Consider the following 25087-nt stretch of genomic DNA (forward strand, 5'->3'; position numbering starts at 1 on the left):
TAGTTCCTTTTAGTGTAGGATAGTATTTAGAAACCAACACCTGGATGCTCAGTGTACCCATTCCTATAGAGCTAAGAAAATGTGTGTCATGTGGGTGCCTAACTATGAGATATATATATATATATATATATTTCCATGTATACACAGTATCTGTACCTCTGTGTCCCATTTTAAAAAAAGTTCACTTACGTTCCAATACCTGAAGATTTTTTCTAACCTCTCCAGTTTTAAAAATACATATATTTTTAAAGATTTTATTCATTTATTTGACAGAGAGAAAGACCATGAGAGAGGGAACACAAGCAGGGGGAGAGGGAGAGAGAGAAGCAAGCTTCCTGCTGAGCAGGGAGCCTGTTGAGGGGCTTGATCCTAGGACTCTGGGATCATGACCGGAGCTGAAGGCAGATGCTTAACGACCGAGCCACCCAGGCGCCCCATAATCTCTGCATTTTTATATTTGTAAATTTTTTTCGTAGTGAGAAACCTGACTACTGTTATTCTATCTTTCCCCAGTCAGTTTTCTTTGCCCAATCAGTTCTCTTCTTAGTGTAGATAATGTCTAAACCACTCTACTTCCCCCACCTCTGTCACCCTGCTGCCTCTGTTTCTCATTCCCTTCCTCTCAACTACTTTCTTTGGAAACCAACATTTAAGGGCGAGGAACAGGAAAGGAAGATGGAACTGGAAGTGGCTTGTATTTTTGCAAGTTTTTTCAATATTTTCCTCTCCTAGGAGATAGTTTTTTTTTTTTTTTAAAGATTTTTATTTTATTTATTTGTCATAGAGAAGCGAGAGCAAGCACAGGCAGACAGAGTGGCAGGCAGAGGCAGAGGGAGAAGCAGGCTCCCTGCCAAGCAAGGAGCCCGATGTGGGACTCGATCCCAGGATGCTGGGATCATGACCTGAGCCGAAGGCAGCCGCTTAACCAACTGAGCCACCCAGGCGTCCCTCCTAGGAGATAGTTTAATGGATGAATACATTCACCTGTCTCGGTTTAAAGCCGATATGGAGAGTGCCTGTGTGGCTCAGTTGGTTGCGTGTCTGTCTTCAGCTCATGTCATGATCCTAGGATCTTGGATTGAGTCCCATGTCAGGCTCCCTGCTAAGCGGGGGGCCTGCTTCTCCCTCTGCCTGAGGCTCCCCCTACTTGTGCCCTCCCACTGTCAAAGAAATAAAAATGAAAACAAAACAAAACAAAATCAGATACAGAGCTACCTGATGATTCTTAAAATTGTAGTTTTGGTTCTAAGCCACCACTGACTTGGTGACATGAGTATAATAACTGGATCTGTCAGTTTTATTATATGCTGAGTCACACAGAAGAGGAGATAGTGAGAAAGAAGTTTGTTTCTTAGGAATAATACTAGGAATCATCATTGCTTCATTTATTTATTTGGTTGTCAGTCACTCACTTTGGTATCTCAGCAGAATTTTACCTTTGCCCTACCTTCCCCCAAACCTTACTGACCTTAACTTTTAAATTAGTTATAATTGATGTATACTTGAAACTAATAATGTTATATAACATAATTTGATATTTGTATATATTTCAGTATGGCCACCATGTAAGTCTACTTAACACTTCTCACTATACATTGTTACAAAAATGTTTTTCTGGGACGCCTGGGTGGCTCAGTGGGTTAAGACCTCTGCCTTCGGCTCGGGTTACAAAAAGGTTTTTCTGGGACGCCTGGGTGGCTCAGTGGGTTAAGACCTCTGCCTTCAGCTCGGGTCGTGATCCCAGGGTTCTGGGATCGAGCCCCACATCGGGCTCTCTGCTCAGCGGGGAGCCTGCTTCCCTCTCTCTCTGCCTGCCTCTCTGCCTACTTGTGATCTCTGTCTGTCAAATAAATAAATAAAATCTTTAAAAAAATGTTTTTCTTGTTCTTTTATTATTTTATTTTATTTTTAAAAGATTTTATTTATTTATTTGACACAGAGAGAGAGAGAGAGAGAGATCACAAGTAGGCAGAGAGGCAGGCAGAGAGAGAGGGGGAAGCAGGCTTCCCGCCAAGCAGAGAGCCCAATGGGGAACTCGATCCCAGGACCCCGAGATCATGACCTGACCTGAAGGCAGAGGCTTAACCCACTGAGCCACCCAGGTGCCCCCCCCCCTTTTTTAAAGATTTAATTTATTTGAGAGAGAGCAGGAGCAGGGGGGAGAAGAAGCAGCAAACTCCCTGTCGAGCGGGGAGGCTGACTCAGGGCTCAATCCCAACCTGAACCTAAGGCAGATGCTTAACCTACTGTGCCAGTTGGACATCTCAAGATTTAATTTTTTAAGTAATCCCTACACACAGTCTAGGGCTTGAACTTAGAACCCCAAGATCAAGAGTCTCATGTTCCACCTACTGAGCCAGCCAGGTGCCCCTGTGTTGAGGACTTTTAAGATTTACTTTCTTAGCAACTTTCAGATAAGTAATACAGTATTGATAATCACTATGTGGCACATTACATCCCTGTGACTGGTGTCTAACTAGAAGTTTGTACCTTTTGACCCCCTTTCTCTCACTCATTTCACCCTTCTACTCACTGCCCCCCCATCTTTTCTCTGTGAGCTTATGGTTTTTGTTTTTAAGATTTTACACAGAATGAGATCATATATTTGTCTTTCTCTGACTTCATTTAGTATAATGCTCTCAAGGTCCATCCATGTTGTCTCAAATAGCAAGACTTCTTTTTTTTTATGGCTGTTTAGTACTCCATTGTGTATATACACATCTTCTTTACCTGTTCTTCAGTCCCTGGACAGTTAGGTTGTTTCCATGTCTTGGCTGTTGGAAATTATGCTGCAGTGAACATGGGGTGCACATTATCTTCTCATGTTAGTGTTTTCACTTTCTTTGGATAAATACCCAGAAGTGAATTGCTGGATCATATGGTAATTCTATTTTTAAAGTTTTGAGGAATCTCCATACTATTTTCCAAAGTGGCTGCACTCAACTTCTTTTTCTCCTCCCTGTATATATTCTTGGTCCCTATCCAACAGGTTCCTTAATGAGTTAAGACCCTTATTCTTGGGGCGCCTGGGTGGCTCAGTGGGTTAAAGCCTCTGCCTTCAGCTCAGGTCATGATCCTAGGGTCCTGGGATCTAGCCCCGCATCGGCATTGGGCTCTCTGCTCAGCAGGGAGCCTGCTTCCCTTCCTCTCTCTCTGCCTGTGTCTCTACCTACTTGTGATTTTTCTCTCTCTGTGTCCAATAAATAATCTTAAAAAAAAAAAAAAGACCCTTATTCTTTAGCACAAGCCCTGGAATGCTGGAGTTTGTACAGTTTGTAATATTTTGAAGTAGATTCCAGACATTTTATCCATAAATATTTCAGTATTTATGTCTAGAAGATAAGGATTGTTTAAAGAGATATATTCCTATTTGATATACCCAGTCAGTATTCAAGTTTGTAATTGATTGTGTGTGTGTGTGTTTGAAGAATTTTTTTTAAATTTTTATTTATTTATTTTTAATAAACATGTAATGTATTTTTATCCCCAGGGGTACAGGTCTGTGAATCGCCAGGTTTACACACTTCACAGCACTCACCATAGCACATACCCTCCCCAGTGTCCATAACCCCATCCCCTCTCCCAACCTCCCTCCCCCCAGCAACCTTCATTTTGTTTTGTGAGATTAAGAGTCACTTATGGTTTGTCTCCCTTCCAATCCCATCTTGTTTCATTTATTCTTCTCCTACCCCCCAAACCCCCACATTGCATCTCCACTTCCTCCTATCAGGGAGATCATATAATAGTTGTCTTTCTCTGATTGACTTATTTCACTTAAGAATATTTTTTTAAAAACTCGGGCTCTATTTAAGGTACACCAATTATAATTGGTGATATGTAATTCTTTAAAAATTTTATTGAAAAACTTAAAAAAAAAAGTTGGGAGGAGGGCACCTGGCTGGCTTTGGTAGAGTATGAGACTGGTACTGGGGTTGTGAGTTAAAGCCCTAGTAAATTTTAAAAAAGAATTATTGAGGTTTAATTTGCATTCAATAAAATGTACTTATTTTAAGTGTGAAGTTTGTTGAATTTTGAGAAATGCAGGCATCTTGTAACCACCACCACCACCCCCCCAGTCGAGATACTACAGTTCATTTATTTACTTACTGATGAACATTTTGGCTATTGAAGTCTCTTAATCTGTAGATTTTAATCTCCCTCTCTCCTTACACCTTAATTTGTTGCAAACCAGGTTGATTGTTCTATAGGGTTTCTCACTGTGTGAATTTTGCTGGTAACATTCTTTTTTTTTTTTTTTTAAAGATTTTATTTATTTATTTAGCAGGGCAAGAGAGCACAATCCGGGGGAGCAGTAGAGGGAGAGGGAGAAGCAGGCTCCCTGCCAAGCAGGGAGTCCCTACGACTAGGGGCTGATCTCAGGACTCTGGGATCATGACCCAAGCCAAAGGCAGATGCCTAACCATCTGAGCCACCCAGGCGCCCCTGAGTGGAACCATGTTAAAGTATTTTGGTAATTGTATTTCAGTATAATTGCTTTTCTTTGTAATCTTGTTCATTTTATTTTATTAATATTATTCTAAGGAAGGGTTTATAGGTTTCACCAGACTGTCAGTCCAGGGCATGAAAAAGTTAAGAACCATTGGTTTAAACAAACTATTAGGTTAAGAATAGAATAGTAGCATCTAATTTATGTACTAATTTTAGCTTTGACATAGGAAGGTTGAGGTGAGGGGCACTGGGGTGGCTCAGTCAGTTAAGCGTCTGCCTTCCGCTCTGGTCATGATCCCAGGGTCCTGGGATTGAGCCCCATACAGGCTGCCTGCTTAGCAGGGAGCCTGCTTCTCCCTCTCCAGCTCCCCCGGGCTTGTTTTCCCTCTCTTGCTATCTTTTTGTCATGAGTAAATAAAATCTTTAAAAAGAAAAAAAAATGTTGAGGTGAAAAGGTTAAAATCACCAAAAGACTTGGACTAGAAAATAAAACAAAGATAGTGGTAGGTGAATAGCTTGATTCCTGCCCCTCTTTTTTACTCATTGTACTCTCAGTGGTTAGAACTGCTTTTTTTTTTCCCCCATGGATTTTTTTTGTTGTTTTTAAGTTTTTGCATTCTCCTCCTCTTACTCCTAGTCTTATTCTAGAAATTTGGAGTCTTTATATTTCTAAAGTTGCTCCTTTTAGTCAGCTTGAATTCTTTAAATGACGGGAATTTCAGGCACATCCATAGTTAGAATTAAACTCCATAATAAGTACTGACTTTTTTTTTTTTTTTTTTTTTTTAAGTAGGCTCCACACCCGGTGCAGGGCTTCAGCTCATGACCCTGAGATCAAGACCTGAGCTGAGATCAGTTGGACACTTAAGCCACTGAGCCACCCAGGTGCCTCTGTAGGCCACGCTTTAATCAGAAGAAATAAGATGTGCAAAAATCTCAAGTTTATAGAGAGCTCTTAAAATTCAGTTAGTTATGTGATGCTGTACGTAAAATAAGATGCTTTAACTCTACATAACACATTTATTACCTAAAGTGGGTACATGTAATTCCTCCCAGAAACCAAGTGGGTTGGGTTTTAAGATTCCTAGGGTCTTTCCAGTTTAAGAAATCCTTGTTATAGCTGTCATTCGTAAGATGACCTAAAGGTCCCTGGAATGCTATAAATTTTTTAAAAGTATATTAATGTTCAGTTGGATTATAAGAGAATTTAATATCTAGAAATACTACTGTAGCCATCATACAAAACATAGTGTATCACTTTGAAATGAATCATTCTGCTAACCAGCTATGTTCTTCAGTCAAAAGTAGCCTTTCTGGGTCAAGACTTAAGTGGTATTTGTAAAGTTTTAAATAATTTAACAGCATGTTGCAGTTAATTAAAAAAAAAAGATTTTATTTATTTGACAGATCACAAGTAGGCAGAGAGAGAGAGAGAGAGAGAGAGGGGGAAGCAGGCTCCCCGCTGAGCAGAGAGCCTGATGCGGGGCTCCCCAGGACCCCAAGATCATGACCTGAGTGGAAGGCAGAGGCTTAACCCACTGAGCCACCCAGGTCCTCCATGTTGCAGTTAATTAAAACAAAAAAAAAGTGTATATATTTTGTTACATGCTAAGTGTGTAAGGCTGTACTCTATAGTTTTTCTTACACTCACTCCTCTCTGTTTTTCTTGTGAAGTAACCCTTTCCACAGGGGTTTTTTGACACAGATTATCCTTTTTAGCATATATTTGCTTTGTCATTCTAAAAGTAGATGTATAGAAGGAACTTTCATCACAGCTTTGGGTCTCACAGGGTTATGACATTTGATTTCCTTTGTGTTAATCTTACAGGAAATTTTGTTTTAAAAATGTTCTTCTGAGTGTTTTTTCTGAATGTTTTATTTTTCCAAAAAAAAAAAAAAAAAAGCTTTTTAGTTCTAGAGATTATAACTAATCAGATTAAAATGTTGACTGGGGGGGCGCCTGGGTGGCTCAGTGGGTTAAGCCGCTGCCTTCGGCTTGGGTCATGATCTCGGGGTCCTGGGATCGAGTCCCGCATCGGGCTCTCTGCTCGGCAGGGAGCCTGCTTCCCTCTCTCTCTCTGCCTGCCTCTCCATCTACTTGTGATTTCTCTCTGTCAAATAAATACATAAAATCTTTTTAAAAAAATGTTGACTGGGGAAGTTTGCATATTTAATAAAATGATTGGCTTAGAAACTAGTGACTTTTTTTTTTTTTTTTTTTAAAGATTTTATTCATTTGACAGGGAGATGAACACAAGCAGGGGAAGTGGCAGGCAGAGAAGGGAGAAGCAGGTTCCTGGCTGAGCGACCAGGTGCCCCAGTGACTTTTTTTTTAGGAGTTTGTACTTTTTAGAGCCAAGTGAGCTTGAGCAAGGGGGAGGGGCAGAGGGATAAGCAGACTCTTGTACTGAGCATGAAGACCCATACAGGGCTTGATCCCACAACCCTCATACCAGGATCTGAGCTGAAATCAAGAGTCTCACACTTAACTGACTGAACCACCCAGGTGCCCTATAACTTATTTTTTAATTGGATGGGGTTAATTCCATGCCGGGGTTCTTTATGGGGAAGCACCTTTACTTAAAAGTTTATAAAACACTGGAATTCAGTAAAAAAAAGTCCAAAGACCTTTTAAGATTGAGGAGTGATAACCCATTTCCTAAAGCTAGGAGTAGAGGTAGTCTTCAGAGATTTTACAGAAAAACTCACAGTGGAATATGAAAAGAATATGGAATTTATGTACATTACAAAAAGATGGGATCATGTTTTTGTCTTCTATTTTATCTTAGCAACTATATAGTATGAAATAAGGATAAAAGTCAGTAGTCAGGGGAAGTATAAGAAGTATTTGTAAGTTTTCCAAAGTCATTGTTTAAATTATCATTTTACTAAGAAATTAAAAGGTTAAAAATGAATTTCTTGGGGCACCTGGTTAGCTAAGTTGGTTAAGGATCTGCCTTCGGCTTAGGTCATGATTTTAGGGTCCTGGGATGGGGGGGCCCATCAGGCTGTCTGCACAGCTGGGAATCTCCTCCTGCTTCTCACTCTGCCCTTCCCTCTCTTTGGCTCATTCTTTCTCTCTCAAATAAATAAAATCTTTAAAAAAAAAAAATTTCTTCTCAGTAGTTGTAAATAATAGTTCTGGTAAACCAGGTAGGAATCATGTTTTCAAAGAGCCCTTTGTATTCATACTAGGGTCTCTTGATGTGGATTTTTGCTCTTACTTGTTCTCTAGGCTTCTGTTACTTCCACTTTGTTCTCTCCAGTCTTCCCTTTTTTTGATCCGCTTGCCTTGCTCCTCTTTTCTCCATCTGTTTTACTTATTGTCATTACTCTAAGAAATGGGTAATCATCACTTGCATTCTATTGACAGTTAATTATACTTGAACTTCTCCCAGAAAAGTACTATTAAGTCAGACACATTTATGAAGTTATTCATGAATTATTGTGAGAACAAATGTCCAAGTGTTAACTTAGTAGTAGTCATCATATTCCTGTACTATAGATTTGATTTTTCCAGTACAGAGTCATCTCTCCTGTTCTCTAGAGGAGTACTTTATGAATTATTTCTAAGATTGGCTAAAATACTCAGTCTTCCTCTTTGATCTCACCAGTAGGATCTAAAGATTATAGAATCTTTGCCATTTTTTCTCATAATTGAATAATCTTTCAGAGGTTTATATGTCAGTTGAGCACTATCCTTTTAAAAATTTTTAAAGTAAATTCTATGCCCAACATGGCTTGAACTCACCACCCTGAAATCAAGAGTCATATGCTCTACTGACTGAGCCAGCCAGGCACCCCTCAAATTAATTTTACTTAGTAAATAGTTTCTCATTAGATTGGTATAAAATAATGGATGTGTGTGTGTGTCTGTGTGTATCCCCCCTCAAGGTAATGATGCCTATAATAGTTTGAAGAATTTTGTCATTTGAGGCTTTACTGAAAACATTGCTTTTCTTAAGAATTAGTCATCAAATTTTCATACAGGATTCTAGGCATTCACCATAGATTCTGTAAACAGATGAATTTAGTTTTGTTGGTTGGATTAAGCTTGTTGCCAGTCTTCAAGTTTTCTTAAACCCTCTGAAGTAGAGCCAGAACCAGTAAGTAGCTTTTCATATAAAAAAGTCATCTATTATGTTCATAGCAGCATATTCACAATAGCCAAAAAATGGAAGCAGCCAGTGTTGTGACCCATGAGTGAATAAACAGAATGTGCTAATTAGATTGGTGACAAACAGAATTCATGCAATGGAATATTACTCAGCCTTAAAAAGGGAAGGAAATTCTGACTCTTAAAGGGAAGGAAATTCTGACTCCTGCTACAGTGTGGAGGAACCTTGAAGAAACTGTGCTCAGTGAGGGAATTTGACATTTCTGTGGATTCTCTGTATGCATGCCTATTAAATTTGCTTTTTTCCTGTTTAAAAAAAATATGCTGGGGTGCCTGAGTGGCCTAATCAGTTAAATACCGACTTTCGATCTTAGCTCTGGTCTTGATCTCTGGGTCCTCGGTTCAAGCCCTGCATTGGGCTCCCGACTGAGTGGAGAGCATACTCTAAAAACAAAAACTAAACAAAGTTATGCTAAGTGAAATAAGTCAGGTCCCAAAAGGCTAAGTATTGTGTTATTCTACCTGTAGCAGGTACCTAGAGCAGTCAAAGTCACATAGGCAGAAAGCGGAATGGTTATCCCGTTACACCGTACAAGCAGTGTTGCAGTAAGCAGTGTTGTGTACTCTTTGCAGATGCCTGCAATTGCACATGTATGATCAATCTCTGTGAGTGGAATTTCTAGGGATGTGTACTTAATTCTTAATCAGTACTATCAAATTATCTTCCTAAGAGGTTTTTCTGATTTGTTGTTCTTCAGAGAATTTATGAAAGTGTCTGTTACGTTAGACTATACCTAGGTATTACTAGAATTTTGGGTTTTGTGTTCTTTTACCCTCTTTAAAATTTAGATTTTTGGGGGCACCTGGGTGGCTCAGTTGGTTAAGCGGCTGCCTTTGGCTCAGGTCATGATCCCAGCATTCTGGGATCGAGTCCCACACCCCACATCGGGCTCCTTGCTTGGCAGGGAATCTGCTTCTCCCTTTGCCCTCTGCCTGCCACTCTCCCTGCCTGTGCTCGCTCTCTATATCTGGCCAAAAAAACAAAAAACAAACAAAAAAAACTTAAAAAGAATAAATAAAATTTAGATTTTAAAATTTTTGAATAAAATTGAACAGCATTTTTGAGTGTATTTTTTTGTTTACTATTTGTGTGTATTTTATTCATTTTTTAAAAAAGATTTTATTTATTTATTTGACAGAGAGAGATCACAAGTAGACAGAGAGGCAGGCAGAGAGAGAGAGGAGGAAGCAGGCTCCCTGCCGAGCAGAGAGCCGGGTGTGGGACTCGATCCCAGGACCCTGAGATCATGACCTGAGCCGAAGGCAGCGGCTTAACCCACCGAGCCACCCAGGTGCCCCTATTTTATTCATTTTTAAGATTTTGTTTTTAAGTAATCTCTGTGCCCAGTGTGGAGCACAAACCCACAACCCTGAGATCAAGAGTTACATGCTCCAGCGACTGAGCCAACCAGGCACCCTCTATGGGTATGTGCACATTTTAATTTAGTTAATTAATTTTAAGAAAGATTTTATTTGAGAGAGAGAGAGAGAGAGAGAGAGCTTGGGCGCAAGTGGGAGGAGGGGCAGAGGGAAAGGGAGAAGCAGACTCACCATTGACTGGGGAGCCTGATGGGAGGGTTGCATGCTAGAACCCTGGGATCCTGACCTGAGCGTCACCCACTTAACTGACTGAGCCACCCAGGCACCCTAGTATGTGCATATTTTAAAAGGACTTCAGATATTTTACCTGTTTTTGTTTGGACCTGTGTTTCCCTTGATTTGACAGCATTGTTTGTATATTTCAGAAAACATTTATTTCTCATGTGTTACAGCTATTTTTCCCCATTTATCTTTTGACTGTTTTGTTATTTTGGGGCTATAATTTTTCTATGGTTTGTGTGGTTTTTCTTTCTTTCTTTCTTTTTTTTTTTTTTTGAGATCACACAGAATCGTTCAGATTACAACTTTTTTTTAAAGATTTTATTTATTTATTTGACAGAGATCACAAGCAGACAGAGAGGCAGGCAGAGAGAGTGAGAGGAGGAAGCAGGCTCCCCGCAGAGCAGAGAGCCCGATGCGGGACTCGATCCCAGGACCCCGAAATCATGACCTGAGCCGAAGGCAGTGGCTTAACCCACTGAGCCACCCAGGCACCCCAGATTACAACTTTATTGAATTTGCAGAAGGATTCTACAATAAAACATTTAAAAAAATAGCATAGTAGGGCACTTGGGTGTCTCAGTCGGTTAAACGAAGGCCGTGATCTCAGAGTCCTGGGATCAAGCCCCCACAAGGGGCTGTCTGCTCAGCGGGGAGCCTGCTTCTACCTCTTCCTCTTCCTCTGTGTGCTCTATCTCTCTAGCGCTCTCTCTCTCTCTCTCTCTCAAATAAACAAAATTAAAAAAAAAAATCACATAGCACTTAGTAGACTTAGTAGGTATATATATACATGGACATTCCAGAAACAAGTAACAAAAAATGGAATTCATGTGGTCTTTTTCTTTTTTTTTTTTTTTAAAGATTTATTTATTTATTTATTTGACAGAAATCACAAGTAGATGGAGAGGCAGGCAGAGAGAGAGAGAGGGAAGCAGGCTCCCTGCTGAGCAGAGAGCCCGATGCGGGACTCGATCCCAGGACCCTGAGATCATGACCTGAGCCGAAGGCAGTGGCTTAACCCACTGAGCCACCCAGGCGTCCCTGATTTAGAGGTTTTACCTCCTGTGTTGGGTCTTTCCTAGATCCAAGATTATATAACAAATGAATAATTTTTATTTATTTATTTTTGGCAGAGAGAGAACACAAATCGTGAAACTATTACAAATCATTCCTCCTTTCATCTTTTTCCACTCCTCCCCCTGTCCTTCCAAGTAGAGAAACATCTCTCAGAGTATTAGCTTTTTCTTAAGTGAGGCTGGGGATTTGTGGTTGACTGCCTTTTGCTGGCTTTAGGGATCCTTAGTCTGTCTTTTGCCATCTTTAGTGATTATTTGTACTTAGGCAAAAGATAAGATGATTAAAGGTGGAATATATGAATTATTTTAAAATGTTTATAAATTCCTTCCCTCTCCCCTTCCCTCTCCTGCCCTCCCTTCCCTTTCTTTTAAATAAGAATTTTATTGGTTTACTTGTCAGAGAAGAGAGTGCTAGCACAAGCAGGGGGAGAGGCAGGCAGAGGGGGAAGCAGGCTCCCCGCCGAGAGGAGCGCGATGCCAAACTTGATCCCAGGGCCCTGGGATTGGGACCTGAGCTGAAGGCAGACACATAACCGATGGAGTCACCCAGGTGTCCCATATCTTTTTCTTTTAATAAGTTTTATTGGGATTCAATCTACATGGCATAAAACTCATCCTTTTAAAGTGCACAGTCCAGGGGCACCTGGCTGGCTCAGTTGGTAGAGCATGTAACTCTTAATCTCAGGACCATGAGTTCGGGGGGGGGGGTGTGCGTGTGTGTGTGTGTGTGTGTGTGTTTATTTTATTTATTTGAGAGAGTGAGAGGGAGTGGGGGAGAGGAAGAGAGAACCCCAAGCAGATTCTGCATCGAGTGTGGAGCCTGACACACGGCTTGATCTCATGACCCTGAGATGATGACCCAAGCAGAAATGGAGAGTCTGGCTCAACTGACTGTGCCACCCGGGCACCCCTGGGAGCTCTAATTTAAACACTGTCATAACATATTAAGTTGCTAAGGATTCTGCCTTTTAGTCTGCCTGTAGTATTTCTAGTCGCTGGTGTAGGATGTAAAATAAAGGTCTGTCACAAGAGGGGAAACCAGCCTTTTCTTCTAAATATAAGATCACATGGTTTGGGGCGCCTGGGTGGCTCAGTGGGTTAAAACCTCTGCGTTTGTCTCAGGTCATGATCCCAGGGTCCTGGGATCGAGCCCCACATTGGGCTCTGCTCTGTGGGGAGCCTGCTTCCTCCTCTCTCTCTGCTTACTTCTCTGCCTACTTGTGATCTCTGTCTGTCAAATAAATAATAAAATCTTAAAAAGATCAAATGGGTTGATTTATATATAAGTAATTCCCTCATGAAAAGTTACTACAATGAAAAGATAAGTGTTGATGTTACTGCATTATTTCAGGTAGTTTGGTAGTTGGATATACTTATGACTAACTGACTTTGAAAGAGGAAAGATTTTGAGTCTTTTTATAATGTAAAGAACAAACACAAACATTTCTTGTCTTTAATATATATCTCTTAGGCCTTTTTATCCCTTAATACATGTTCATTTGCTCTTCACTTCTTTCTGTCCATGCTTATTGGTTATTTACTTTTGAATAAGGAGCATCTTGGCCATTATGGGATGGAAGGGTGGGAGAGTGAGTGATACTTTGATAAAAAATGCAATTTTTGGAAGGTGATATATTGGGTTTTACAGAGTAGATGTGTAGGTTAATTGCATGCCCCTTCAAAAAGACTGATGTTCTCCCTGTGTACAATCCTCTATTTCTTACCTAGAATAGCGGGCAACATTGAAGTGTTAGAAGGGATCTCTTTACTTGGAAATAGAGCAGCAGTAGTGTTAGTAATCATAAAAAACTCAGATGAGATATTTTGCCTCTAGGAGTTAACGGGGCAAAGAAGGGGGGTGTAGAAGTAGAATTTGAGTGTATTGTCTAAGCAGAGTGGATCTGTCGTTTCAAAAATGACTTGGGGATTGGCCCCTGGGTCGTTCAGTGGGTTAAGCATCTGACTCTTGATTTTGCCTCGGGTCATGATCTCAGGCTTGTGAGGTTGAGTTCCCTGCTGGGCCAGGGAGCCTGCTTAAGGTTCTCTCCCTTTCCTTTTACCACCCCCCCACCTCTCTCTCCCTCCCTCCCTTTAAATAAAATGACTTGGGAGGATTGTTTTCTGTAGTAGGAGGCCTTTTGTGAAAAGCAAGTACTGTATGTGGCTATTTTTTTTACTATTGCTTATTAGTAGAGTCAGTTGCAAAAACTAGGATTAAAAGTAATCTTTGCATTTTTATTGAAAACCCAGCCAGTAATGGTTGAGTGTAGTGCCTTCTGGAAAGAAAGGGTATTGAGAGGTACGTTTGTATTGAGGGGTATGTCTTTAGCTTTATGTAATGGTGTTGCTTTAGAAATTATAAAGTATGTTTCTTGTGGAGTTGATAAAAATAGTTTAGGTCTACTCTTCATCTATCAGGAATCTTTTTTTTTTTTTTAAAGATTTTATTTATTCATTTGAGAGAGAGAGACAGTGAGAGAGAGCACGAGCGAGGAGAAGGTCAGAGAGCGAAGCAGACTCCCCATGGAGCTGGGAGCCTGATGTGGGACTCAATCCTGGGACTCCAGGATCACGACCTGGCCCGAAGGCAGTCGTCCAACCAACTGAGCCACCCAGGCGTCCCATCTATCAGGAATCTAAATTGTAATTAAATTCCCTGAGACTAGGGAATCTTTGCTTTGTTCCTTGATATGCATCAGGTGCCTAGAACAGTTCCTGTTAAAAACCATATAATTAATAATTGAATTAGGATCAGAATGCTAGTCCAGAACTCATGCACTTCCTCCACTATGTCAACATTGCTTTCCAATGGGAACTCTGAGGCCATTAATTCACTGAAATTATATTCTTCAGGGAACTGCTAACGACTGTCAGTACTTATATAAATTGTCCATTGTGGGTTTTTTTTTTTTTTTAAAGTAATCTTTACACCCAACATGGGGCTCAAACCCACAACCTCAGGAGTCACAAGGTCCACCAAATGAACCAGCCAGGTGCCCCTAAATTGTCTATTGTTGAAAGGAGACCAAACATTTCACCAAACCTGGCATTATTTGGGGTAAAAAAAATTTTTTTTATTTTTTTATTTTAAGTAGGCTCCACACATGAGGCTTGAACTCAGGACCCTGAGATTAAGAGTTGAATACAGTATTGACTGAACCAGCCAGGCACCCTTATCTTGGATAATTTTTATTTTTTAAAAGATTTTATTTATTTGACAGAGAGATCACAAGTAGGCAGAGACAGGCAGAGAGAGAGGAAGGGAAGCAGGCTCCTTGCTGAGCGGAGAGCCCGATGTGGGACCGGATCCCAGGACCCTGAGATCATGACCCAAGCCAAAGGCAGTGGATTAACCTACTGAGCCACCCAGGCGCCCCCTTGGATAATTTTTAAATTGACTCTTCAAAACTTATCCCCCCCCCCAAAAAAAACTTACAATACAGTGTATGTTGATCAGTTTAGTATTTTTTTTTTTTTTAAAGATTTTATTTATTTGAGAGAGAGTCAGTGAGAGAGAACATGAGCGAGGAGAAGGTCAGAGGGAGAAGCAGACTCCCCATGGAGCTGGGAATCTGATGCGGGACTCGATCCTGGGACTCCAGGATCAGGACCTGAGCCGAGGGCAGTCGTCCAACCAACTGAGCTACCCAGGCGCCCAGTTTAGTATTTTTTAATGTTGAACATTTTGACCAAATAGAAACTAGTTTAGTATTGTTTTTTGACTGTTGTTTTTGAAGACAAACCTATTAAATAGTTACATACAGCAGTTTGTAGCATTCGAACACAGTTTCTTAGTTTATGTTCTCATTTATTTTAACTTTAGGCTCTCTTTTTTTTTGAAAGATTTTATTTATTTATTTGACAGATAGAGATCACAAGTATGCTGAGAGGCAGGCAGAGAGAGAGAGGAGGAAGCAGGCTCCCTGCTGAGCAGAGACACCACCCCCCCAACACACACACCCCTGGCTCGATCCCAGGACTTGAGACCATGACCTGAGCCGAAGGCAGAGGCTTTAACCCACTGAGCCACCCCGGTGCCCCAACTCTAGGCTCTCTTAATTCTTGAGAAATTATAAATGCATTAACTTAACCATATAACTAGTGACCATGTAATTTTAGAAACTGATGTTTTCTGTGTATTACTGGAAAATATTCCATAAGTTCTCTGAAAACCTGTATCTAAGGCTCGGTGTTGTTGAAAAGGAAATATTACCTAATTGTGGTTTGATTCTTTTTTAACTACTAAATTTCAGATAAATGTTTAATCTTGAATACTTGAAGGATAATTGAAAACTGTCGGAAATGCGTTGTTTTGGAAAGAGTAGACAAAATCAGGACATCACCTTTACCAACTGAGTTTTCATGGATATGAAGAGTTAGTCACTGCTTTTTTTTTTTTCTTCCCTAAATTTATTTGTTTTAGAGAGAGAGCACAAATGCATCCAGGCATGGGAAGGGGCAGGAGATGGAGAGACTTTCAAGCAGACTCCCCGCTGAGTGCTGAGGCTCGCTCAGGGCTCGATTTCACGACCCTGAGATCATGACCTGAGCTGAAATGAAGAGTCAGGTGCTTAACTGACTGAGCCACCCAAGCGCCCTTCTTTTTTTTTAATAGAAAAACTTTTGCAACCTTCCATTTATTGAGAATCTTTGTAGGTGTGGGTGTGGTAAAAATATGCATAGTATAAACATTTATTTTAACTGTTTTGGGGCATACAATTCAGTGGTGTTACATATAATCATCACCACTATTTCTAGAATTTTTTCATCCCATACAGAAATTCTGTTCCCATTAAACAGTAATTCCCCATTTCCCTCTTGTCTCTGCTCCTCCTCACTTCTGTTCTGTTTTCTGTCTCTATGAATTTGCCTATTCTAGATACCTCATATAAGTGGAATCACAAACGAATTGCCCTTCTGTGTCTGACTTATTTCATTTAGGGTGATGTTTTATTTTTTATTTTTTTGATTTTATATATGTATATATATGTTTTAAAAGATTTTATTTATTTATTTGACAGAGAGGGGTCACAGGTAGGCAGAGGGGGAAGCAGGCTTCCTGCTGAGCAGAGAGGCCAGTGTGGGGCTCCATCCGAGGACCTTGGGATCATGACCTGAGCTGAAGGCAGAGGTCTTAACCCACTGAGCCACCTGTGGCTTAAAACAGGTGCCCCTGTTTTTAAATTTTTTAAAAGATTTTATTTATTTGGCAGAGAGACAGCGAGAGAGGGAACACAAACAGGGGGAGTGGGAGAGAGAGAAGCAGGCTTCCTGCTGAGCGGGGCTTGATCCCAGGACTTTGGGATCATGACCTGAGCCTGAGGCAGACGCTTAATGACTGAGCCACCCAGGTGCCCCTAGGGTGATGTTTCAGTTTTTATCCATGTGTGGCTTGTATCAGAACTTTGTTTCTTTTTATGTCTTTTTTTTTTCCAAAGATTTTTTATTTATTAATTTGGCAGAGATCACAAGTAGGCAGAGAGAGGGGAGGAAGCAGGCTTCCTGCCAAGTAGAGAGCCCGATGCGGGGCTCCATCCCAGGACCCTGAGATCATGACCCAAGCCAAAGGCAGAGGCTTTAACCCACTGAGCCACCCAGGCGCCCCTCTTTTTATGTCTTAATGTACTATCCCATTATAAATATATTTTGCATTTTGTTTATTCATTCATTGGTAGACACTTGGGTTGTTACCATCTTTGGGCTGTTATGAATAATGCTGCAGTGAACATTGGTATACACATAGCTATTTGAACCCCAGTTAAGGAGTGGAATTGCTGGGTCATATGGTAATTCTGTGCTTAACTTACTGAGAAAAATGCCAAACTTTTCCACAGTGGTTGCACGTTTATATAGTTCTACTAGATCTGCCCTAGATTTCAAATTTTTCTGCATTCTTGTCAACACTTTTTATTCCTTTTTTTCCCCCTGCCTTAAATAGTCATCCTAATGGGTGTGAAGTGGTATCTCATTGTGGTTTTGATTTGCATTTCCCTAATGACTATTAATTTTGAGCCTATTTTTCTGGGTTTATCTGCCATCTGTGTATCTTCTTTGTTGAAGTGTTTTGCCTATTTAAAAAAATTGTTTGAATTATAAAAGTTTTTGTACTCTAGATACAGGTCCTTTGTCAGATACACTGGAAGGTATTTAATGTTTGTATGGAAAGAAAAGAACTATTCCAGTTTCTCACAATTTTTTTTTTCCCAAATTAGGAAGCTCCTTTCATTAATTCAGTATCAACAGATAATTTTGTTACTTCTAGTTCAGTTGCCTGATGAAACAGAATTTTAGGATTAGGTTTCCCTTGTGAGAGGTATAACTTAAATCATACTGGAGGGTGTAAAGAGAAGAGTTCTGCTTTCTGATAATGTTAGCTCCAGGAGAAGAGTAAAATTACGATTTTGGTTTGTCAGCAAATAAGAATGCTATATTTAAAATTGCTGTGCTTTTCTTTCTAAAATGCCAGATTATAAGTACATAAAGCATAGTTAACTCCTAATGAAATTCATAGAATTTCATGATTTTTAAAATTCTGAATCATTATATTTCTTACACATATTTTCCAAATATAAAAGGTGCCCTAGAATTTTTCTTTACAGACATCTCAAGCTTTTTTTTTGGGGTGGGGGGGGAGTAAAAATGGGAACATAGGTCTATCAAAAGATTTTCTCAAATTATATGAAAAACAGTTTTAAGTATACCTAAATTATAAGTTTTAGTAGTTTTAACCTCCTGAAAAAAATTAAATAGCAGAAAAATGCATTAAAAATTAGACTGTTGGGGCACCTGGGTGGCTCAGTTGGTAAAATGTCAACCTTTGACTCAGGTCATGATATCTGTGTCTTGGGATCAAGTCCCACGTCAGGCTCCCTGCTTAGTGGGGAGCCTGAGTCTCCCTCTCTCTCTGCCTGCTGCTCCCCCTGCTTGTGTGCTTGCATTCTCTCTGTCAAATAAATAAATTAAATCTTCAAAAAAAAAAAAATCTCACTCTCACTTGAGGGGCACCTGGGTGGCTCAGTCGGTTAAGTGTCTGACTTCAGCTCAGGTCATGATCTCAGGGTCGTGGGATTCAGCCCTATGGTAGGCTCCGTGCTCAGCAGGGAGTCTTTTCTCTGCCCCTCACCTGGCTTGTGCTTTCTCTTTCTTGGATAAATAAATAAAGTCTTTTAAAAAAATTAAGACTGTCACTTCAAATGGATTACTTTCAAGTAAAGATTGTGGAATCATCTCATTTTTTCAGTAAGCTCATTTTCACTTAATGATTTAAAAATGAAATCTGTAAAGTAGCTGTTTTTAGTTAAGATGTTTCTTTACTTTTTAATTTTAATTTTTTAAAAGTATTTTATTTATTTATTTGACAGAGAGACACAGCGAGAGAGGAAACAAGCAGGGGGGAGTAGGAGACGGAGAAGCCAGGCTTCCTGCTGGGCAGGGAGCTGGGTGCGGGGCTCAGTCCCCTTAGGACCCTGAGATCATGACCTGAGCTGAAGGCAGGCACTTAAGGACTAAGCCACCAGGCCCTCCTGATAAACAAACATCTTTAAAGATTTCTAAGTAACATTGAACCATCTTAGGTTTAGTAACCTTTTTTAAGAATGTAAAAATTCATAAAACAGAGATTCATTTCAGCTAAGTGTTCTTAAAAGGTGAAAAGTAATTTAGTGAATATATTTAAGAAGTGAGAGTAATGGTTAAAACATTTGTAAATTTTGGGGAACCTGGCTGACTCGGTTGGTAGAGCATGCGACTAGATCTCAGGACTCATGAGTTCAAGCCCCACATTGGGTGTAGAGCTTGCTTTAAAAAAAATCCTTGTAAATTTTTGCCCCAAGAAAAATGTGAGTGTAAAAGCCATCTTGTGTACTTTGCAACTCCTCCTACATATGCAGTTAATGTAAATTGTCTAAAAATAAGATTTTCACAGACTATTCTTGGAAAGTTATTGTTATGCAACAATAATGTTTTATTTTTTCCAGATATGGCCGCGTGGAAAGTGTCAAAATTCTCCCCAAGAGGGGATCTGAAGGAGGAGTGGCCGCCTTTGTGGATTTTGTGGACATCAAAAGTGCACAGAAGGCTCACAACTCAGTCAACAAAATGGGAGATAGAGACCTACGCACGGATTATAATGAACCAGGCACCATTCCGAGTGCTGCTCGGGGATTGGATGATACAGTTTCCATAGCATCTCGTAGTAGAGAGGTTTCTGGGTTCAGAGGAGGTGGTGGAGGGCCTGCTTATGGCCCTCCACCATCACTTCATGCACGAGAAGGACGTTATGAGCGGAGACTTGATGGGTAAGTTCCAAGGTTTCTGTAGGCAGGTATTTTGTATTTGATATGGTGAGAAACAGAAACTCATATTTAGGGGCCCCAGATGGATTTAAAGTTTTGGGCATTCTCAATGTTTCCTATTTTGGGTTGGAAACGGAAGTGATTTCTATCCCAGTGGCTGGTATCTTGTGGAATCATAGAGGATATTTCCTGCAGCTGGTTGGATATCTACTCCTGAGATGTAAAATGGTGGAAGATTTTGTATGGCAGTATCATTTTTGGAGTTACCTATCTTCTAGAATTAATTATTCCTTCTGTTGGATAATCTGAAGGCCTTCCTTGGATATATCTCTGCTATCTGATGGAGCTATTTGGCTACAGATTTTGTGGTTGTACTATATGGAATATTTCTGGAATATTAGAGCCTACAGATTCTTTTAGAAGTTGATATCTGCTTCTCAATTTTCACTACACAAAGTGTACAAACAAATTGGATTGTCACAAAAAACCTAGCAGACCATAATGATTCAACCGCCTGGATTCTACAAACAATACTTTAATCTGGAAATCTGTACTTGGATGAAGAAGAGTGAAGGCAATGTTTGATTTTTTTCCATTTTGGATCTACACATTTTCCATGTTGGAATTATACTCCTTGATGGAATGGGGGAAATTTGAGATGATGAATGTTTCTAAATCCTGGAATATAGCCATTCTTTTCTAATTGCTGGAATGTATGGGATGTCATGCAGTCAAGATTCCATTAGCCCAGGGGAAGAGGATTACTATTTTGTTTCTTAAGCAAGTTGCTGTCCAATTAAAGGTACTTTAGCCTTGAACACATGGTGACGATCAGTTGTGGATACAGCAATCAAAATTGACTGTGTGGATGGCTACAAAGGTGAACTAATGGGGAGCAACTGTTCTTCCTCATTTGGTGGAATCGTAGAGGAGATTTCCTCTTCTGTCAGCTGCCTGATTCCTACTTAGGGCTGGAAATTTTTTTGAATGTGGATGAATTTATAATTGTCTACTATCTCAAGAAAGAAGTCTGGGGGTTTGAGAGTTACAGTTTGTCTGGGACTACTTGCTTCCAGTGGAATTATTTTATCTGGTCACTAAGATTTTTTTTTCCTTGTGGTTCATCTAAATATCATTTGACACCCTTGCCCATTAAGAAGGTGGATTACCCCCATAAGAGGGGCCAAAATTGGGGAAGTTATGTTCACAATTCTCTCCCTAGATTTAATTGGGATTATAGGTCGTGTTTCCACACTTGGAAAAGGTTGGTATGTCCTGACCTGTGTATATTAGCCCCTCTCCTAACCCAAGTCAAACTCTCTTCTTTTTTTCCCCCACTAACTCTAGAAGTATTTAGTACTAATAGATGAATCAAAGAATAGCTATTAGATTTCAGCTCTGCTAGCTCTTGTGCCTGCCTTCTGTATCTTCCTAATAGATAAGAACTTTGCATATTTCTAAAATATCAGCTGTAGTAGTAATTCTCCTAGAACTATTGCCTATTGCTTGTTATATCATTAATAACAGCTTTTACCAATTAACATTTGATAGGCTGCTAATTAAATTATTTGTGAAATTTTCTCTTAAGTCTCAAAGGAAACACTGTTTTTTTGTTAGACATTGAAATATCTATCCAAATGCCAGAAATGTAGCACATTTAAAAAGGAAAAAGCTATTTAATACTTTTAAATAGGAAAGATAGTACTGACATTTTTTGCCATGCAGTTGCTTCACATCATAGCAGCAAAAAGCAAGTATAGCCTAGGAAGGTATGGTTGCTACTAAGTGAAAGAAAGGGTGGGTGAAAATGAAGATTAGTGGAGATATTTGTATTTATGTATCTACTGGGGACATAATACTAGTTGTAAGATTTTTGCCAGATATTCTTCACTGGAGAGATTCTAATTCTGTGTCTTTGACGATTTCTTAATCTTTTGATAGAAGATCAGATCCAAAGATAATGTTGAAAAGAAACTCAGTCTCAACTTGAGAATCAAGTGATGAAATGGTCTTTTAGGAACTCAGGAAATGAGTTCTGGTTTCCTACAAAGGTAGAAAATGTTAAGATTTCTGTGTAGGATTAGCATTGGTTTTCATTATCAACACATAAGTGCATGTTTAATTGAACATGCAGCAATCTTTTGTAACCGTAGGTTGGCAAATAGTCATGTCCTACAGAAACATTTTTTTAGGTTAATCCATTGCTAATAGCAACCTTCAAATATCTTACAGTTTCCAAAGTTGGCTAATTTCATCAGAGGCAATTTGAGCTTAGCTATGACTAAGAGCATATTTCCTATAAACATTAAGCACAGACATTAACAAGTGGGATCATGGAATAGTTGTTTTAAAAAATTATGTGGAATTTGATAGCACCAGTAGATGAAATAATCTTTATTCTTTAGTTAGTTAAATTTACCGTAGAATAAATAGCTTGTGTCAATCCAGTAATTTTGATAACCTTTTCTTTTAAGATTCCATTTCTGTTATTAAATGTGATTGGGCACAGCAGTTTACATAATCTGGTAGTTTTTATAATTACCCAAGAAGTCAAAAGTTAACGAGAGAAAATTATACTTAAAATTTTTTTCTGGACTTCTTTGAAAATGCCCTCTTACTGCTGGGACATACATTGCAATAGGGCTTTCATGTCTGTGTTAAAATGTATCATGGAAATTTTGCCTAAAATAAATTTGTCAAGTAAGTTAAAGTTTGGTATGTATCTTAATCAGATGGAAGTATAGAAAACTTTGATATTAAAATGACAGTCTCTTTTTGTTCCATTAAACTGCAAATGAAAAGGAGATGGTATATGTGTATTTCTGCATATAAGCCAGAAAATCCCTAATAAAAAGAGCATCTGATTTGCAGAACACTAGTCATGAAAGCCCAATACACACAATGATTGCTCAGCTGTGAAAATAATTTTTGGAGTCAAGTAAAATGTTAAGCTTGGTCGTGTTTGCTTACTAAGTAGGTTAATGCTGTTTAGAAAATGACAGTTGCAAAGACAGACAATGCTGAAATGAATGTTTGCATGACTTGCTTTTAGTTTTGCTTGCCCTTTTCTGATTGATTAAATATTTTTCCCCCCCTCCTAAATGCAGGGCTTCAGATAACAGGGAGCGTGCTTATGAACATAGTGCCTATGGACACCATGAACGGGGGACGGGAGGATTTGATCGGACAAGACATTACGATCAGGATTACTATAGAGATCCTCGCGAGCGGACTTTACAACATGGGCTCTATTATGCTTCTCGGAGTCGAAGTCCAAACCGTTTTGATGCTCATGACCCCCGATACGAACCTAGGGCTCGGGAGCAGTTTACACTGCCCAGTGTGGTACACAGGGATATCTACAGGGATGATATTACCCGGGAGGTACGAGGCAGAAGGCCAGAGCGGAATTACCAGCACAGCAGGAGTCGGTCACCACATTCATCCCAGTCTAGAAATCAGTCTCCTCAGAGGCTGGCTAGCCAAGCGTCTAGACCTACAAGGTCCCCTAGCGGCAGCGGCTCTAGGAGTAGATCCTCCAGTAGTGATTCAATCAGCAGCAGCAGTAGTACCAGCAGTGACAGGTAGGTTAACAGCCTTTTGTTATCACAGACGAGCTGTTGAATAAAATGTCACAAATTCTCAACAATCAGTGGTAATGATTTGTAGCATAGTAATATTTTTTAAAGTAAGTAATCTTGGATTGTGTGTATAAGAAGCTGTGATTAGTGGGTGGCCGTGGAACTCACCATTCTGTCAAGTACCTGAAATAGTGATTTGCAAATGCTGTTTTTTGCTCCAGATGCTCAATATTCAAATGGCCAAAAGAGGTAGAAAAACGGTAACTTTAGCTGAATGAAGTAAATCCTGTGCCGCTGAAAATGTATCTCTTTAAAGTTTTTAATTTCTTGGGTGTATAATGCTAACTTATTATTTTGGTTGAAAATTCATAAAAGCCTTTTGTTTAAAGATGTATTGGTGAAATATACTGTTGACCCATCTATTATAAATGACCAAGTCAACTTTTGGGTACATTTTAACTAATTTTAATATCAAGGTAAAAGCCAATTTATAATACCAAGTAGAAAACCTTTCTTTAAATGCAGGTTGTAACTTAGCTGTTCATTAAGGTTGAGTGAGCTAATTTTATTAGTTGGAAATTTTTTTACAAAGAAATTTTATTTTAAAGGTAAAAATAATAATTTGAAGGTAATCTTAACAGGAAACCACTTAGAAGTTTATCACAGATCTGTGTAGATAGTACGGCTTACTCATTTTATAACCTTGGACAAGTTACTTAAGCCTCAGCTTTCTCATCTTCTGTGAGAATCAGGCTTTAAAATTATTGTGAAGATTAAATGAAAAAAGTGTTTAAGTTTAGCTCGATATCCATATATATTAAATGCTGCCTTTAGTAATTATTAGCTATTATTATTACTGCTTCAGTTGTTGAAGCATTTGAATGGTCTTTAACCATTCCTTGTTTCCATCTACTGTTATTGATCCTGTTTATGCCAAATATCCTAGTTTTATATTTGAATGCTGTGTATTTTAAATTTATAGGATACAAAATTTTTTGATTTATTAAAATTCCCAGATTAATTATCCTTCTTCTAGCATTGCCTGCTTCAAATTAATTAGAGACAAGTAAATGATCATGTACTTGGGAAAAATTATGTACTGGCTCCAGTGTTGCAGCTCTGTGACATGGGTGAAAACTCAGCCTCTCATGATTTTATTTGCTACATTGTCAAGTTAAACAATTGACAAGATTCATTTGAATTCTGTAATAAGCTGATTATGAAGTCTTGTTATGTCCTACTTTCTCCTACATAGAATTAAGGTACTCAGGTTTTAGTCCTTTTTCTCTAAACCTACCTCTTTAAAGGGACACCGTAGCATTCCATTGTGTCAAAACTTACCGAAAAGCCAGCCAATTGTGGAAGTGTTGAAGTTGGAGAAATATGATACAGGGCCTTCAGGATGGCATTATACTTCGGTGGGAGTGATCGTGATTTGGGATCTGGCCCTTAGCATTGTAGGCTCAAAAACTTGAACCCAGAAGCTATCTGATGAATTTGATGGAGCTAATCCCTGTATGCAATCTAAAGGAAGGGTTATATGCTTCTGAATATTTACAGTCAGAAAGAGAACGCCACAAAGGCAGGATAAACTTAGAAAATGTACACGGGGACTAAATTATAATTTTTTTTTAAAAAGATTTTATTTATTTATTTGACAGAGATCACAAGTAGACAGAGAGGCAGGCAGAGAGAAAGGAGGAAGCAGGCTCCCCGTGGAGCAGAGAGCCTGATGTGGGGGCTCTATCCCAGGACCCTGGGATCATGACCTGAGCTGAAGACAGAGGGTTTAACCCACTGAGCCACCCAGGTGCCCCTAAATTAACAGTTGTTGAAGATATTTTCTCTTCTGTCAGCTACCTGATTCGTGCTTAGGGCTGGAAGCTTTTATGATTTAGGGCTATAAAGGCT

At 39.4% G+C, this 25087-nt stretch overlaps 1 protein-coding gene across 2 annotated transcripts in view; it reads left to right on the top strand.

Annotated features, from left to right (window-relative positions):
• The window catches only part of SPEN (spen family transcriptional repressor), a 97939-nt gene that overhangs the window by 9477 nt on the left and 63375 nt on the right, over positions 1 to 25087 (top strand). The window contains exons 2-3 of one of the 2 annotated variants that reach the window (XM_044237234.1): positions 19278 to 19598; positions 22703 to 23179. In XM_044237234.1, coding sequence (XP_044093169.1) covers positions 19278 to 19598; positions 22703 to 23179 — 798 coding nt within the window. Of the gene's footprint in view, positions 1 to 19277; positions 19599 to 20496; positions 20860 to 22702; positions 23180 to 25087 lie in introns of those variants that run through there. The other variant, XM_044237235.1, reaches the window with a different exon arrangement.

This window comes from Neovison vison, chromosome 2 (genome assembly GCF_020171115.1).
Source record: "Neovison vison isolate M4711 chromosome 2, ASM_NN_V1, whole genome shotgun sequence".
In the NCBI taxonomy this organism is placed as follows: domain Eukaryota; kingdom Metazoa; phylum Chordata; class Mammalia; order Carnivora; family Mustelidae; genus Neogale; species Neogale vison.